Source organism: Cervus elaphus, chromosome 5 (genome assembly GCF_910594005.1).
Source record: "Cervus elaphus chromosome 5, mCerEla1.1, whole genome shotgun sequence".
NCBI classification, from domain to species: domain Eukaryota; kingdom Metazoa; phylum Chordata; class Mammalia; order Artiodactyla; family Cervidae; genus Cervus; species Cervus elaphus.
Window position 1 is genome coordinate 106748342 of NC_057819.1, and position 13809 is coordinate 106762150.

General features: G+C 59.3%; 1 protein-coding gene across 1 annotated transcript; it reads right to left on the reverse strand.

The window, feature by feature from the left end:
* Positions 1–1935: 1935 nt before the first annotated feature.
* DRG2 (developmentally regulated GTP binding protein 2) lies at positions 1936–10695 on the reverse strand. Its single transcript, XM_043904045.1, has 13 exons — positions 10518–10695; positions 9657–9817; positions 8018–8107; positions 7451–7511; positions 7089–7179; positions 6506–6578; positions 6302–6392; positions 6077–6174; positions 5749–5825; positions 4736–4824; positions 4091–4149; positions 2981–3034; positions 1936–2678 (listed from the first exon to the last, which is right to left on the reverse strand). The coding sequence occupies exons 1-13, from the start codon at positions 10579–10581 to the stop codon at positions 2592–2594; spliced, it is 1095 nt and encodes a 364-aa protein (XP_043759980.1). The 5' UTR covers positions 10582–10695; the 3' UTR covers positions 1936–2591.
* Positions 10696–13809: the final 3114 nt, after the last annotated feature.

A 13809-nucleotide genomic window follows, 5' to 3' on the forward strand; every position in this document is an offset into this window, starting at 1 on the left:
AGACATTAAGCAGAAAGCCACACCAGTAAGGAGGGACTGTGGCCTTGGAAAGAGCTGCGAAGGCCAGGCTATGATGCCGGGGGCGGGGGTGGGGGGGGTGGGGGGTGGGGGGTTGGATGCCGCAGGGGAAGCCTGGAGGGCCCCCTGAGTTGCTAACCCTGAACCAAGATCTGTGAGATGAGGGAGCAGTTCAGATGGAAGAAGGAACAATTTTCAGGCAGATGGAATAGCATGTGCAGAGACCAGGTTGCAGGAGGGATAGAATGAAGTAGAGTGCAAGTGAGAAGTGGCCAGGATGGCAGGTGGAGGAGCCGGGTGAGGCTGGGGGCTGGGGCGGGACTGTGAGCCCTCCAGCAGTGGGGGACATGGCCAGGCTCTGAGCTGTTGGGGTGCTGCAAGCGTATCTGTATTCTCAAAGTGGAAGTGACCAAGTGTGCTGAGCTGTACCCCACATCTCACACCTCCCCCACGTAGATGCAGGTCTGTAATGGGTCTCAGGGAGATTTGGTCTCTGAGCTTTGGACCCCAAGCGTCGGGGGCCACTGTGTGGAGACAGGGTGCAGGGACTGTGGCTGGGCCTGGGTTGGCTCTGGTAGGGGACATGCTCAGGTCAAGTGGGCAGCCCTGAAGATGGCCGTGTGAGCTGGCCTGGGGCCCAAGGCGAAGTGGGAGGTGTGGGGAGATGACAAGTCTGGCCTGGGAAGCAAGAGGTGTGGGGTGAACGTGGGTCCAGGTGGAGAGTCAGGGAGGAGGATTAGGTGGGTGTTGGGGCTCCTCCAGCCCCAGGGACACCTCCCCAGCACAAGGCTCTATGAGGGGCCAGGTCATGCTGACCTAGCCTCACACAGACTAGACAGCATAACTCTGCTGACCACAGATCCAGAAGGCCCAGGACCCAACATGGACACCCAGACTGCCCCAGAAACAAGCCCGCCATGTGGAGGGACGTGGGGGTCCACTGACCACAGCCCCAGTCATGCCTCCTGACCGGACACTGGCCAGGGACACCCGGACTCCTGGCCTCATCCCCATCCTTCCCCAGCCCAACTGTGGAACAGAAAGGCCTGGAAGTGACCCCTGTGAGCCCAGGGCCCATCCCCACGTGTGAGGCAACCATCACCTGGGCAGAACCCCTCCCTTGGGACCTCGTGGCAGGGGAGGGGGCTGAAGTGAGCAGCCCACCATCACCAAGAGAACTGCACTTGGCCTTGAGCATCACGCTCATCTCACAGATGAAGAAAGCGAGGCCAAGATGGACCTCACAGTGCGTCAGGGCAAGGCCCCAGCTCAGCCACTGCGCCCCCCCACCCCTGCACGCAGGGGGCTGGGGGCAGACCCCAAGGGCCCAAGCCAAGTCACCTTACCTGGGTCCTGTGGCTCGCTCCCTGCCCACATGCCGGCTGATGGGGGTCCTGTGGCCAGGCCCCAACGGTGCGACCGCCAGTGGAAAAGCAGTCCTGGGAGAGAAGCCCAGCCCACCCCGCTGCCCGCCTGGGCCCCATGCATATTTAATAATGTCCATTATTCCTGTTTTGTCACTGGAAAGGAGCCTGAGCAGCTGACAGAGGAGCCAAGAACAGCAGGGAGAGCAGAGCAGTGGGCCTGCTCTACGCTCCAGCCCCTCCCCAGACCCCCTGGGGCCCTGCCCCTACCTGCCAGCCAGCACCGGGCTGTCCCCCAAGTGTGTTACCATCCCCCCCATCCCTGGAAGGGGCCCCTCCACCCTGCCTGCAGAAGCAGCAGGAGCCAACCCGCTCTCACTGCAGAGCCTCCCAGGGGTGTTGGCCACCCTCCTGGGGCACAGCCCTGTAGAAGCCCCCACTCCCCCTGGACCCAGCTCCCCCAAGCCCAGGCTCCACCCACTCACTGCTGCCCCTGACTCTCAGCTGGCAACTGAGTTCTGCAAACTTAACACGTTGTCCTAGTAAACAGGAGTCATGGTTACCTTTTTATTTCAGGAAGGAGAGCCAAGATTTGGGGAGGGAATGGGGTTCAGAGAGAAAAGAGTCCAGACTCCGAACTCCCCACCTTAGGGGTATGAACCAGGCTGGGTCCTGGGTTTTGTGCTGGGCAGGGGCTGCCCTGAGAAGGGGTGACCCTTCTGGACTGGTCAGGCCACGGAGGGCGTGAACTGGGCCTTTAAAGCCCCAGATCTCTGGTTTTTATCACAGGGCAGTCCTGGGTGGGTTTGCGGTAGGGATGGGTATTTGTCTGGGGCGGCCCCCTCCCTGAGAACCAGAGAAGCTAGCAGGAGCTGAGAGGCCCCCAGGACACAGGCAGGCCTGGGTCCCCGACCAGCACGGAGCCAGCTTCTGCACGGGCCCCAGCGGGGGAAGCTGGGCAACCACCTCCCTCTGCACCAGGAGTGGGGTGGGCACAGGCCCAGGGACCCACATTCAGGACCCCTTCGGGGCCCATCTCACAGGAAACACCCCGGCCCAGTCCACCCAACCTCATCCTCCACCCAGCGAGTTCCTTATCATCTGCCCACTGAAGAAATGCGGAAACAGCAGACATGAGCCCCCTTCCCAGGGTGTGTGTATTCTGCTGGTTTGGGCTCCAGTGAGTCCCACGGGTGGGGGTGGGGGGCGCTACTTCTTGACAATCTGGATGACGTCCTCGTGCTCCATGGTGTGTGTCAGGCCCACCCGCTGCGGGCTGTACTTGGTGCTGGTGCCCTGGGGGGTGAGGGGGCGCTTGTCAGCCTCTGAAGCACCTGGCCGAGGCTGATGGGGCTGCACGGGGGGAGGGCTTGGCGGTGCTGGGGTCTAAAGTGGGGGTCCCAGCACAGGCAAACCCTGCAGCTTCGACAGCAGGACTCCCAGGAGTCAGACCGCCCTGGATCCAAAGCAGGAGGCCCGTGTCTGATCTGGGTCAGCATGTGTGCTGTACATCTGGACAGCAGGACTGACACCCTGGTCCCCACGTGGGAGGACGGGGGCGCCTGCCTGACTCTGGGGCTGCCCTGCCCGAAACTCACCCACACAAGCGCATACTTGAACTGGCTGGCGAGTGACCGGTGGATGCGGTGGCACTGGGGGAAGGGAGAGTGGGACAGTGAGCCTCATGAAGCCTCAGCTCACAGCCACTCGGATGTTCCCGCTTCCAGGGCACCCGCGGGCTGTGGGGCCACAGGAGGACCCAGGTCCTAGCGGAAGAGGCCCTCTGCCCCTCATGCCAGAGCGGCAGCCCTGACAGCTACTCCTTCAGATGGGCAAGCATCCCAGGGAGCGAGGCCCTGCGGGGCAGGCCTCCCTGGGCCGAGACCCAGGCCCCTCTGCAGCAAGCCTCGCCCCTGCGCCCTCCATGCCAGCTGGCAGCACACGGCCCACACCCCACGGTTGCTCCTGCCTCTGGGCCTCTGCACCTGCCACCCACTGCCTGGAACACCCTTCTGCTCCCAGCTTCTCTGCTTTCCTTTCTGGCATGGCTGAAGCCCCACAACCTCTGGAGCTGGTGGCCGAGGGCCTGAGAGGGTTGGGGTTTGTGCCCACGGGAGATGCAGGGGGCATCGACAGGAAGGGCCGACTCCCAATGGCACCTGGGTCAACAGGCTTCGGCCCCACCCCTTGGTCACTGCAGTCCCCCCTGTGTGGGACTGTTTAGCTCTGGGGTTGGGGGACTAGAGTCTGCCAACCACAAAGGACCCGATTCTGGCGGGCAGTGGTGCTCCATTGTTCAGCACAGACTCTCCCTGGTGAGGGGGTGCAGGAAACACTCAGTCCCCTGGGGTAGGGGGCACATGGAAGGGCCAGCATTTGGGGTACACGACTTGGAATGAACCACCCGGAATTGCCCAGGGTGGCAGCTTTCCTGACTGAACATCTGGAGGGCCCCGAGGACCTGGCAGCTCTGATGTGACAGGATGGTGACGAACACTGCTTCCTGGGCATCCCTGCGCCAGGCAGCAAGCCCATGCCCAACCTGTGGATGCTGCTCCACGTCCCTGACTACAGCAGGGTGGTGGAATGCATGCCCAGTGCCTGACTGCACGTGGCTGAGGGTCGGCCGAGGGCCCTGAGGACATCAAACAGGACCCCGAGGGGATGGGAGGGGCTCCCCACCCCTGGCCCAGGCAGGTCTCACTCACCACATGCTCCACAGAGGCCCCCTTCCGGAGAATGATGGCGTCCGTGAAGTCCGGCCTCTCTGCACGGGTCGAGGGGTGGGTGGGAGTCAGCAGAATCAGGGTGCGATGCCACAAGGCTCCTCTTTACAGGGAACAAGGGCCCTTCTACTCTCCACCGACTGCCCCCCTACTCTCCGGCACACCCTCACTAAGAGTCCCAATCAGGCAGGCTCTACAGCCTCGACTCGACACGGAAAAGCAAAACACACCGCTGTCCCCGTGCAGACCCCTACAAGACTGTCAGCCGTAAGAGCCCTGGCCAAAGGGACCCACAGGAGAACCTGGGCTGGACCAGCTCTAGCCGGGCAGCTCATCTCCCTCTGCCGACGCTAACTGCCCAGACTCAGCTGCGAGGCGTGTGCTCAGGGGTGGGACCTGGGGGAGGCTCCTGTGCTACCGGTTCCCTAAAGCTTGGATATGGGGCCTGTTACCGCCGGGGAAGTCACTGCTGGGCAGCCTCCCCCTCAGCACCCCCTGGAACTCCGCTTCCTGTGCCACTAGCGCCCAGGTAGAGGATGGTGCTGACTTGGAAACAGGAGACACTCTCACATGGAGCCTGCTAGGCCAGGGTCAGCAAAAGGGGGAGGGCGGCTGCGCCGGACTCACGGCCTCTCTTCTTGGTGTAGATGCAGGTCAGGGCCAGGTACTCCCACAGCATCTCCAGCAGATAGTCCAGGTTCAGCTTCATGCCGCAGCTGCCGGGAGGAAGGAGAGGTGGGTCAGAGAGGCCCTGGGGCTCCTGGCACCAGGCTAGTATGGCCCTGATGGTGCTCAAGGCACCGACAGATCTTCAGCCGCCGTGCCTCCCGTCACCATCACGCTCCTGCCCACAGAGCCCGGCCATCTCTCTGGTGCTGTTGAAGGGGCCCAGGGCACCTGTGACCACCAGGGCAGCTGGGGGCAGAGGATGACTGCACAGAGCCCTACCCCCCGGCAGCCCAGCAGGGGTTTCAGCGGTGGGGTAGGCCCTGGCTTGGTCTTGCCCTCCCCCGAGGTGAGAGTGAGCACATCAGGGTGGCTGGCGGCCCGGGTGTGGCAGCAGGAGGGGAGCAGGTGTCCTGAGGAGTGACCCCTGTGCCTGCTGCTCTCTGTGGATGCTGGGGATGCCCAGGTCGTGGGCCCAGACCACGTTCCTGGTCCCCGAGGTCTTAACTCCTCAGGAGCCAAGGCTCACTGTGGTGCTACAGAGAGCATGGGTAGAGTCAGTGGGCGGCAGGGGGTGCGGCACGAGGCCAGGCTGCCCCCACAAGGCCCCTGCAGCCATGCTAAGCCAGGGCGCAAGTGGCCCCCAGGACTCACCCCTCAGAGAAGCCCCACCTGAGGATGTTGGGACCTCTCCCTTCTGGTAGAGATGACAGAAGCCATGTGTCTCAGGGCCTCAGCAGCAGCGGGCTACAGCCTGGGGCTCCCTGGTTAACTAAGCCATGAAGCCCTAACCACTCTCACCCTGGACCTCGGTGGATGAAGTCCTTCTGTTTCCTGAACCAGAGCTCACCCCACATCACCCCCTGTCCCAACCTGGTCAGCGTGGGACCCAGCTCAGGTCACAAGCAGCCCTAGGACAGCCTTCTGCCTTGGGCTACGCAGAGGCCAGACACATTGGCTCTGCTCAGCCTCACCTGATGACCACGCTGTCGGGTTTCCGGGCCAGGCGGTCCACTTCCTCCATCGAGATCTGGTCAATCTTGTTATAGACCTAGGGTTGGAAAGGCAGAGGGTGCTGGGGAGGGGAGGGGCAATGCTGTGTGGGACCAGACCCCACCTGCTGCCTCAGGGAGGGGGAGGGGGTTGCAGCAGAAGGGGCCTGAAGTCTGGCCCCTAGAGACCAGGCTGCACGCCAGGGTCAAGCTGGGTGTGCCTGCATGACTCAGCGGCCCCCGGGGTGAGGCTCTTGCTAGGTCACCCGGGGCAGGGGTTCCTCCTCCCACAGGACCTGGCGCCACTTACATACAAGCACGGCATGTACACGCGGTTGCCCACGATCACGTCTATGAACTCGTCTGGGGAGCAGTCTTCTCGGAAGAGCACCTCGGCATTGAAGATCTCTGAGGGGCTCAGGTTAAGGATGACCTGTGCACCAGCAGCCCCTCACGCCCACCCCCACCAGGAGGGCCCCAAACAGGCGGTCTGCATCCCCCGCCCCGCCCCCGCCCCCTGCCCTTCTGAGGATGCTGTATTCATGCAGGATCAACTGCACCAGCTTCTCTGAGCACTGGGTCAGCGTGACCGTGGAGTTGAAGGAGATGCCGCCTCCTTTCTTGGGCTGGAGGAGAGAGGAGGCACCACTGACGGAGGGGCAGCTGCAGCTCTGCCCTACCCCACATGCTGGTAGCCTAGCCCCCAGCTCGCGCCCAGGTGACAGGTGATGGGCCTCACCTTGAAGTAGATGTTAGGCTTGTGCTTGTTGAGGCGGATGCCCACCGACTCCAGCTCCTTCTCCAGCAGAGACCTGGTGGAGCCCCACGGCCTTCACAGGGATCCTGGGCAGGCTGCACTGCCTCCACATCACAGTCAGCCTCCCACCCCATACCTGGACAAAGACCAGCCTTCCGCCCCACACCACCAGCTCCCAAACATCGCTTCCAGCCACCAGAGATAACGAGGAAGAGCCTTGGACACCCTGGCCAGTCCAAGGGGAGACGGGCTGGTGTGCCCTCAGCCGGTCAGGGCGTGAGCAAGGCTCTGCTGCTTGGGGCTGGGCTCCTGGTGGGTTCTGGGCAGCACTCGGCGCACCTAGCTGGCATGGCACAACCCCAGCCTCCACACACAAGCCTCTGGAGGAGGCCACCCACACTGGGGGCCGCTGTGGACCACCCTGCCCCTGCTCTCATGTGTAACAGGGCCAAGTGCCCCTGGACCAGCCACCAGGAGTTCAGGGACACAAGAGCTGCAGCCATCGTCCCGCCATGCACCCCAGGGCTTCCCTGGGCGTGCCAGCCTGTCCCGCCCCACCACAGACCTCTGAACCTCGCCTTTGGTGGCGTCCAGCATCATGATGACGACGTCAGCTGTGCGGGCCACAGCGATCACCTGCCGGCCACGGCCTTTCCCTGGTCAGAAGTGGGGGACTGGTTACAGTGACAAGCGCAGGGCTATGGGACCCCCAGCCCAGGGTGCCCAGACTCCTTCCCTTACAGACCACAAGGACTCTGCCATCTGTCACCCTGGAGCAAGCATGTCTCTTAAACCCTGTCCTACTCATAGAAGATGTGAGTTTTAGGAGGAAGCCAACATCAGCACCTGGGGAGTAGTGCTCCCCACTGCGCCCCTACCAAGGGCTGAGCCTCCACCCCCACCCCCACCATCCACTCCTGCCCCTACCTTGTGCCGCGCCTTCGATGATTCCAGGGAGGTCCAGGAGCTGGATGTTGGCACCTTTGTACTAGGAAGTAAGAGAGGAGTGAGGGGGAGCCGGCGGGCTGGGAAGGGCCCAGCTGAACCTGGCTCAGCCCCAGGGCTAGGTCTGAGCCTTGTCCCACCCCAGCCAGCCCAGTGCAGACCATGTCCTGAGAGTGGAGAGGCCTCCTGGGAGGGGCCCACAGCAGTCATTGCTGGTGGTAATAGTGCTTCAAAGAAACCACCTCACAGGGTAGGTGGGAGGTCCAAGGCCACAGGACCCTGGGTGCCCAGAGCTACAAAGCTTCACGGAGAACAGGACCTGGCTGGCCAGGCTCAGGGAACCTGGGAGGGCTTCACACTGGCAGACCCTTGGAACCAGCCTGGACTGCACAATGGGCCAGGCATCTCTGGGGTCCTGGCAGCCCTAGTTCCCAGAGGTGTCCATGCTTGAGGCCAGGGCAGCTCAGCCAAGAGCCTCCCTCCCAACCCCCTCCCCCTCCCCCCCACAAGCTCATCCTGCCTCCTGGGAACCAGCAATCCCCAACTTACTTCAATGACCCCAGGGATGCAGGTCAGGGTTGTGAATTCATAGGATGCAGCCTCGCTGGCGGTGGAGGTCATCAGACTTAAGAAGGTGGACTAGGAGAGAGGAGGCCATTCCAGCGGGAGTCGTGCCCTGCCTCCTGCAGAAGCCCATGCGCTGGGGGACCACCCCCCCATCACCCTGGCTGGGGTGTGATGACAATAGCTGCAAAAGTCACCTCGGGCCCTGCCCAGTGGGAGTTGGACATCAAAGGGCCCTTTTGTGCCCAAGACCTCAAGCCTGTCTCAAGTGAGAGACACAGTCCCTAAGAGGGTTCCCACTCTGTATCAGGGCCCGTCCCCAGCTCCACGGAACCCCCAGATCCTCCTGGGCCTGGCAGACTTGAACTGGGTGACAGCCCCATGGCACAAAGCTGCTACTCCAGTGATAGCAAGGAGAGAGGGATCCTCCAGCCTGAGACAGCTGACTGTGGGGGAGGGTGAGCGGGAAAGGGTCTCGATGGACCCTGACTGTGGACTGAGAGACCTGGCTTTCAGTCCATCTCTGCTGTGGGACCCTGGACTTCCTCCTGATCCCAACCTCATGAAGGAGGTAATAAAACGGGGAGCACGATGACCCCAGTGATAGACGCTGTGGCCCAGAGGCCAGCAAAGCAGTGGGAAGTGCCAAGAGGGCAACCTGGCCTGGCAACTCCATCCTAGTCAGCAGGAAGCCGGGCACAGCTCACTCACACCCTCAGGCCCCCAGAATGGGGCTTGTGAAAGAATCACAGTCACACACTCTCCACACAGAGTGCCTCTTAGAAACTTCAGGAAAGATGAAAACCTGGTGGTGTAGACAGGTGTGAGCAGGCAGGCAGCCGTGAGAGTCACTGTTGCCAGAGGCCAACCTGGGGAACATCCCTGAACCCACCTGACCCCTGCGGGGTGGGTCTGGGCTCTCCTGTGCTCACGGATCTGACTCCCAATAGGGCCCAGACCCCAAGAGCATAGCCCCTGGTCACTAGAGTGGCTCCTTCCAGCCTGGGCTTCTCATCTGGGAGAGAATGCCTTGCAGATTGGAAAATAAGATTGAGGGAAAAGAGTAAGATGAATGAGTCCCCAGCAAAGTTCAAGGAGTCGGAGCCTGGCTGTGCTCACTGGCCGCCTGCCTGGGGGCAGCTGGGCACCAAGGTTGCACCCGGCCAGTTTAGGGCCTCATTGCCACCCATCCTCCCCCTCCTGCCACTGTTGCTGCGCCCCAGGCCCCACCTGGGCCTGTGAGCTTACTATTCCTTCCACCTCAAGGTCCACGCCTCAGGGCTCAAACACCTGCTCACAGAGCAGTCACCCCGGCTCCCAAACCTGCCCTTCCCGCTCTCCTGCCCCCCACCTCCCAGCTCAGGGGCTCTGAGGGAGCAGGGACAGAGCGTGCCTGGCATGTGGTGCACACTCAGTAAACGAGGCCGAGGCCAAGGCCAGCAGAGCCTCTCTGACTGGGAGGTGACAACATCCCTGCATGGCTGACAAAGGGGTGCAGCCTGACGCCGGAGAGGCTGGCTCTCCTCTGTCTGTGGAGTCGACTCAGGGGCAGGGAAAAGGTGCACCCGGGTGGGAGCAGAGACAAGCCACCTTCCTCCTGAGGCCCACGCTGCCCATCACTGACCTTACCCACAGAGGGAAATCCGATCAGTGCCACACGGGCATCGCCTGACTTCATGACATCAAAGCCCTCTCCTTTGGACGAGGACGATTTGGATGGTTCCAGGAGCTGGGCCCGATACTTGGCAAGTTTGGCCTTCAGCAGACCAAGGTGGTACTCGGTGGCTAGAAGATAGAGCACAAGACGGGAGGTAAGTGTCCATGGTGGGCTGGGAGGGACCCATACGCTCTGAATACTGGCCGAGAGGCCCCAGAACCAGGCAGCAATCATTGTCAAGGAGATCAGAGGAGAAGAAAACCACCGCTCAGTTACAATGCCCTTGGCTTTTCACTTCACTTAGGACAAAAATCTTACTGAAACCTGGAGACCCACTGTCAGAGGTTCTCAGTCGGGGTGGTACCACTCCTGGGGGAATTCTGGGTGTGTTTTCTGCTGTCACTGGGAGGATGAAGTCCTTCAGTACTCATCAGGCAGCGGCCGAGGAAGCCGGCTGCCCTACAAAGTGTAAGTGCAGCAGAGCCACGAACTGTGAGGTGACTTCCCAAGCTTGGAGACCGGGCCCAAAGTGAGGTCCGCCAGACTCAAGTCCCGATCGCTTCCACCTAGCGGTTCCAGGCTGCTGGCGAGGCTGTACCTGTTGGGTCTCCTCCTGGACGCCCCCCCACTAATGGACTGAGCGCCAACTCCCCAGGCCCAGCCGCCAGGAGACCCGGGTTCGAACCCCGACCCTGCCTATCCAGGTCGGACGCTGCTCCGAGAGCTGAGGTGCTCCACTCGGCCCCGAGGTCCGGGCCTGATCCCGCCCGGCCCCGACGGCTCCCGCCCGCCGCCCTGACCGGAGAAGCCCCGCAGGGCCGGCCTCACCCTTATTCTTCTGGGTGCGGGCTATCTCCTTCTCGATCTCGGAGATCTTCTCCAGGATCCCCATGGCGACAGCTGAACTGGGTGCACCGGCTGGAGAGACTGCAGCGGAACCCCGAGCTCTGGCACAGTCGGCTACGGCCGACCAGCGTGCGCCGGAAGCCCACGGAGAACGGCGTCCCCGTGCGCCTGGCGCTCGGGGGTTCAGAGTCCGGGCGTGAGACGTCGAGGGGAGCGATATTGGTTCCGCCCGCTAGGTTGGCGGGGGCTGGGGAAGCGCGATGGGCCAGACCGGGGCGGGGCCCGGCCGGCGGGGCGGGGCCAGGCGAAGGTGGGCAGGAATGGGGCGTGGAAGGTAGAGAGAGACCCTCCGAAGATGGACTCCGCATTGCGGGTCCCCAGCTCAGCCGGCTTTGCTGGTGTAAAGAAAAGGCGCCGAGCTGAAAGCCTAGTGGCTTTTGCGTTGAGGTTAAACGTGTGTCCCCAACTACGCCTTCCTACCTGCCAATCAGATGCTTCCTCATAGGATGCAGTCGAGACAGCATCTCCTAAGTGCAATCCTTACCTAAAAATGCTGTATCTGAGTTTAGACTTGAGGAAACATCAGACAAACTAGAAAGTGGTACGTTTTATAGGATAAGTGGGCTGTCTTCAAAATTGTTAGTAATATAGGTGGACGGGATGGGGGAAGGATTGTACCAGATTAAAAGATGTTAAATATAATGTGTGAACTTTGCCTGGATTCTGGTTGAAATTTTTCAAAAGGAGTTATGAGAAGACATTCTGAGGACAATTGGGGAAATTTTGACTTTGGATAGAATGTTAGATATTACAGTTGTTGTTCAGTCGTCCAGTTGTGTCTGGCTCTTTATGACCCCGTGGCTGGAAGTCCAAGGTCCGGGTGCCAACATGGCTGGGTTCTGGTGAGGGCCCTATTCCTGCCTTACAGACTGCTGCCTTCTTGCCCTGTCCTTACGTGGCCTTTCTTCTGGGAGTCTGCACTGGGACAAAGGAGGGAGACAGAAACACAGCTCTTTGAGGATGCTTTTTTTTTTTTTTTTTTGTCAGGCCTTGAGACATGCAGGATCTTAGTTCTACAGCCAGGGATTGAACCTGGGCTCAATGCAGTGGAAGTGGAGTCTTAACCACTGAACCACCAGGAAATTCCCTTCTGTGTGTTTTTATTTTTCCTTCTGTGTGTTTTTAATACAAGGTTGTGAATGGGGAGCACGATATTGGAAATCATACTGTGTTCAAATTCAAGGTTCATAACTGTGAGCTTGGTTAAATTTCTTAACCTCTTCTACACTCTAAAAACAGGGATAAAATGGTTGTTGTAAGAGTGAAATAACTTGCTTGCTCATAAGTCCTCCTTGAATGCCAGAGCCAGTCAGTCGAGTCTCCTTCGTGGTGGAGACTCCCCACGTGAATCTTCCCCAGATTCAGCCCATGTTTGCCAACGCCGTTATGCACAAGGCTCTGGGCTGAAGAGGGGTGTTGTAAGCCCAGCTTGCTCTTCTCCTCCACTGCTGACAAAGCCACGATAAGAGCCCTGCAAAGTGCCTGACCCAGCAGCTCAAGCTGTTAACGGCGGGGCTGAGATGTGAAGTCCAGTGACTGCAGAGTAACAGGTAGACTGCGGGGAGAACACCTACATGTTTGGCTCCGTGAGGTTCACAGGGGATGGGAGGGGAGAGCCTTTGGGAACTGAGGGGTACCGGCAGGTGTGGAGCCCTGGCCCATGGAGAGGGGGGGTCTCTGACCCCAGATGCAGCTCCTGGCTCCCACTGCCACACTTGTGCCCACAGAGGTGTGCTATCGGCTTACACTTAGGGACACAGAAATGTCCTGAAATGTGACTCACGTTCCAAGAACCCTGGGACCTCTGCTGTTGTGTCTGCTTCACTCACAATCTCCGAAGGGTCTCTTTCTTCATAAATAATGTGGAATCAAAAAAAAAAATAATAATGTGGAATCAGGCCACTCCCAGGATCAAGAGAGATAACCTGAAGATCAAACCGGCCTTTCCTGCTTGGAAGGTCTGGGTCCTCCAGACCCAAGCCTGGGAAGCCAACTAGGAACCTCATGTGTTCACATCACCCAAGGAATTTTTTTTTTTAGTATTTATTTGGCTGTGTTGGGTCTCAGCTGAGTCATGTGGGATCCTTTGTTGCAGCACATGGACTCTCTAGTTGTGCCTCTTGGACTTAGTTGCTGTGCAGCATGTGGGATCTTAGATCCCCACCCAGGGATCAAACCTGCATCCTCTGCATTGCAGTGAGTTCTTAACCACTGAACCACCAGGGGAAATCCCTCGCCTGAGTAATCTTTGAGAGTTGACAAACTTCTAGAGAGGCTGCTGCTGGATCTCTGAGAATATTCAACTTGTGCATCAAAGGATACCATATCAACAGAGTGAAAAGTAAACCCAAGAAGTGGGGGAAAATACCTGTCAGCCAGGTACCTGATAAGGGGTTAATATCCAGAATATATAAAGAAGTCACTGACCAACAGCAACACAACAACCTGATTTTTAAAACGTAGAAAAGACTTGAGTAGACATTTCTCCAAAGAAGACATATTAATATGGCCAACATGTTAAAAGGTGCTCCACACCACTGTGAAAGTGAAAGTGAAGTCTCTCAGTCGTGTCCGACTCTTTGCGACCCCATGGACTGTAGCCTATGAGGTTCCTCCATCCATGGAATTTTCCATGCAAGAGTACTGGAGTGGGTTGCCATTTCCTTCTCCAGGGGATCTTCCCAACCCACGGATCAAACCTGGGTCTCCTGTCTTGCAAACAGGGGCTTTTTCCGTCTGAGCCACCAGGGAAGCCCACACCACTAGACATTAGAGAAATGCAAGTCAAAACCAGTGAGATAACACCGCACATCCATTAGGATGTGTGTAATGTGTGTGTAATGTACGTACATGTAACAAGTGCTGATGAGAACGTGGAGAAATTGGAACTCTCGTGCACTGTGTGTGTTAGTCGCTCAGTCATGTCCGACTGTTTGCAACCCCACGGATTGTAGCCCACCAGGCTCTTCCGTGCATGGGATTCTCCAGGCAGGAATACCAGAGCGGGTTGCCATTTCCTTCTCCAGCACTGTTGGTAGGAATGTAAAATGGTGCAGCCAACTGTGGAAAACAGTATGGAGGTTCCTCAAAAATTAAAAATAGACCTACCATCTGATCTAGCAATTCCACTTCTGAGTATATATCCAAAAGTGAAAGCAGAGACTTGAAGAGGAATTTGTACACCCATGTTCATTATTTGCAATGCCCCCGAAGT

What these genes read in the sequence shown, in the direction of transcription:
- DRG2 (XM_043904045.1), bottom strand. Translation starts at nt 10,581, where the DNA reads ATGGGGATCCTGGAGAAGATCTCCGAGATCGAGAAGGAGATAGCCCGC. An exon ending in CATCGAAGGCGCGGCACAAG is followed by an intron (nt 7,180 to 7,450) that starts GTAGGGGCAGGA and finishes ACTTCTGACCAG; the next exon opens with GGAAAGGCCGTGGCCGGCAG. An exon ending in ACCAAAGGCGAGGTTCAGAG is followed by an intron (nt 6,579 to 7,088) that starts GTCTGTGGTGGG and finishes GGGCTCCACCAG; the next exon opens with GTCTCTGCTGGAGAAGGAGC.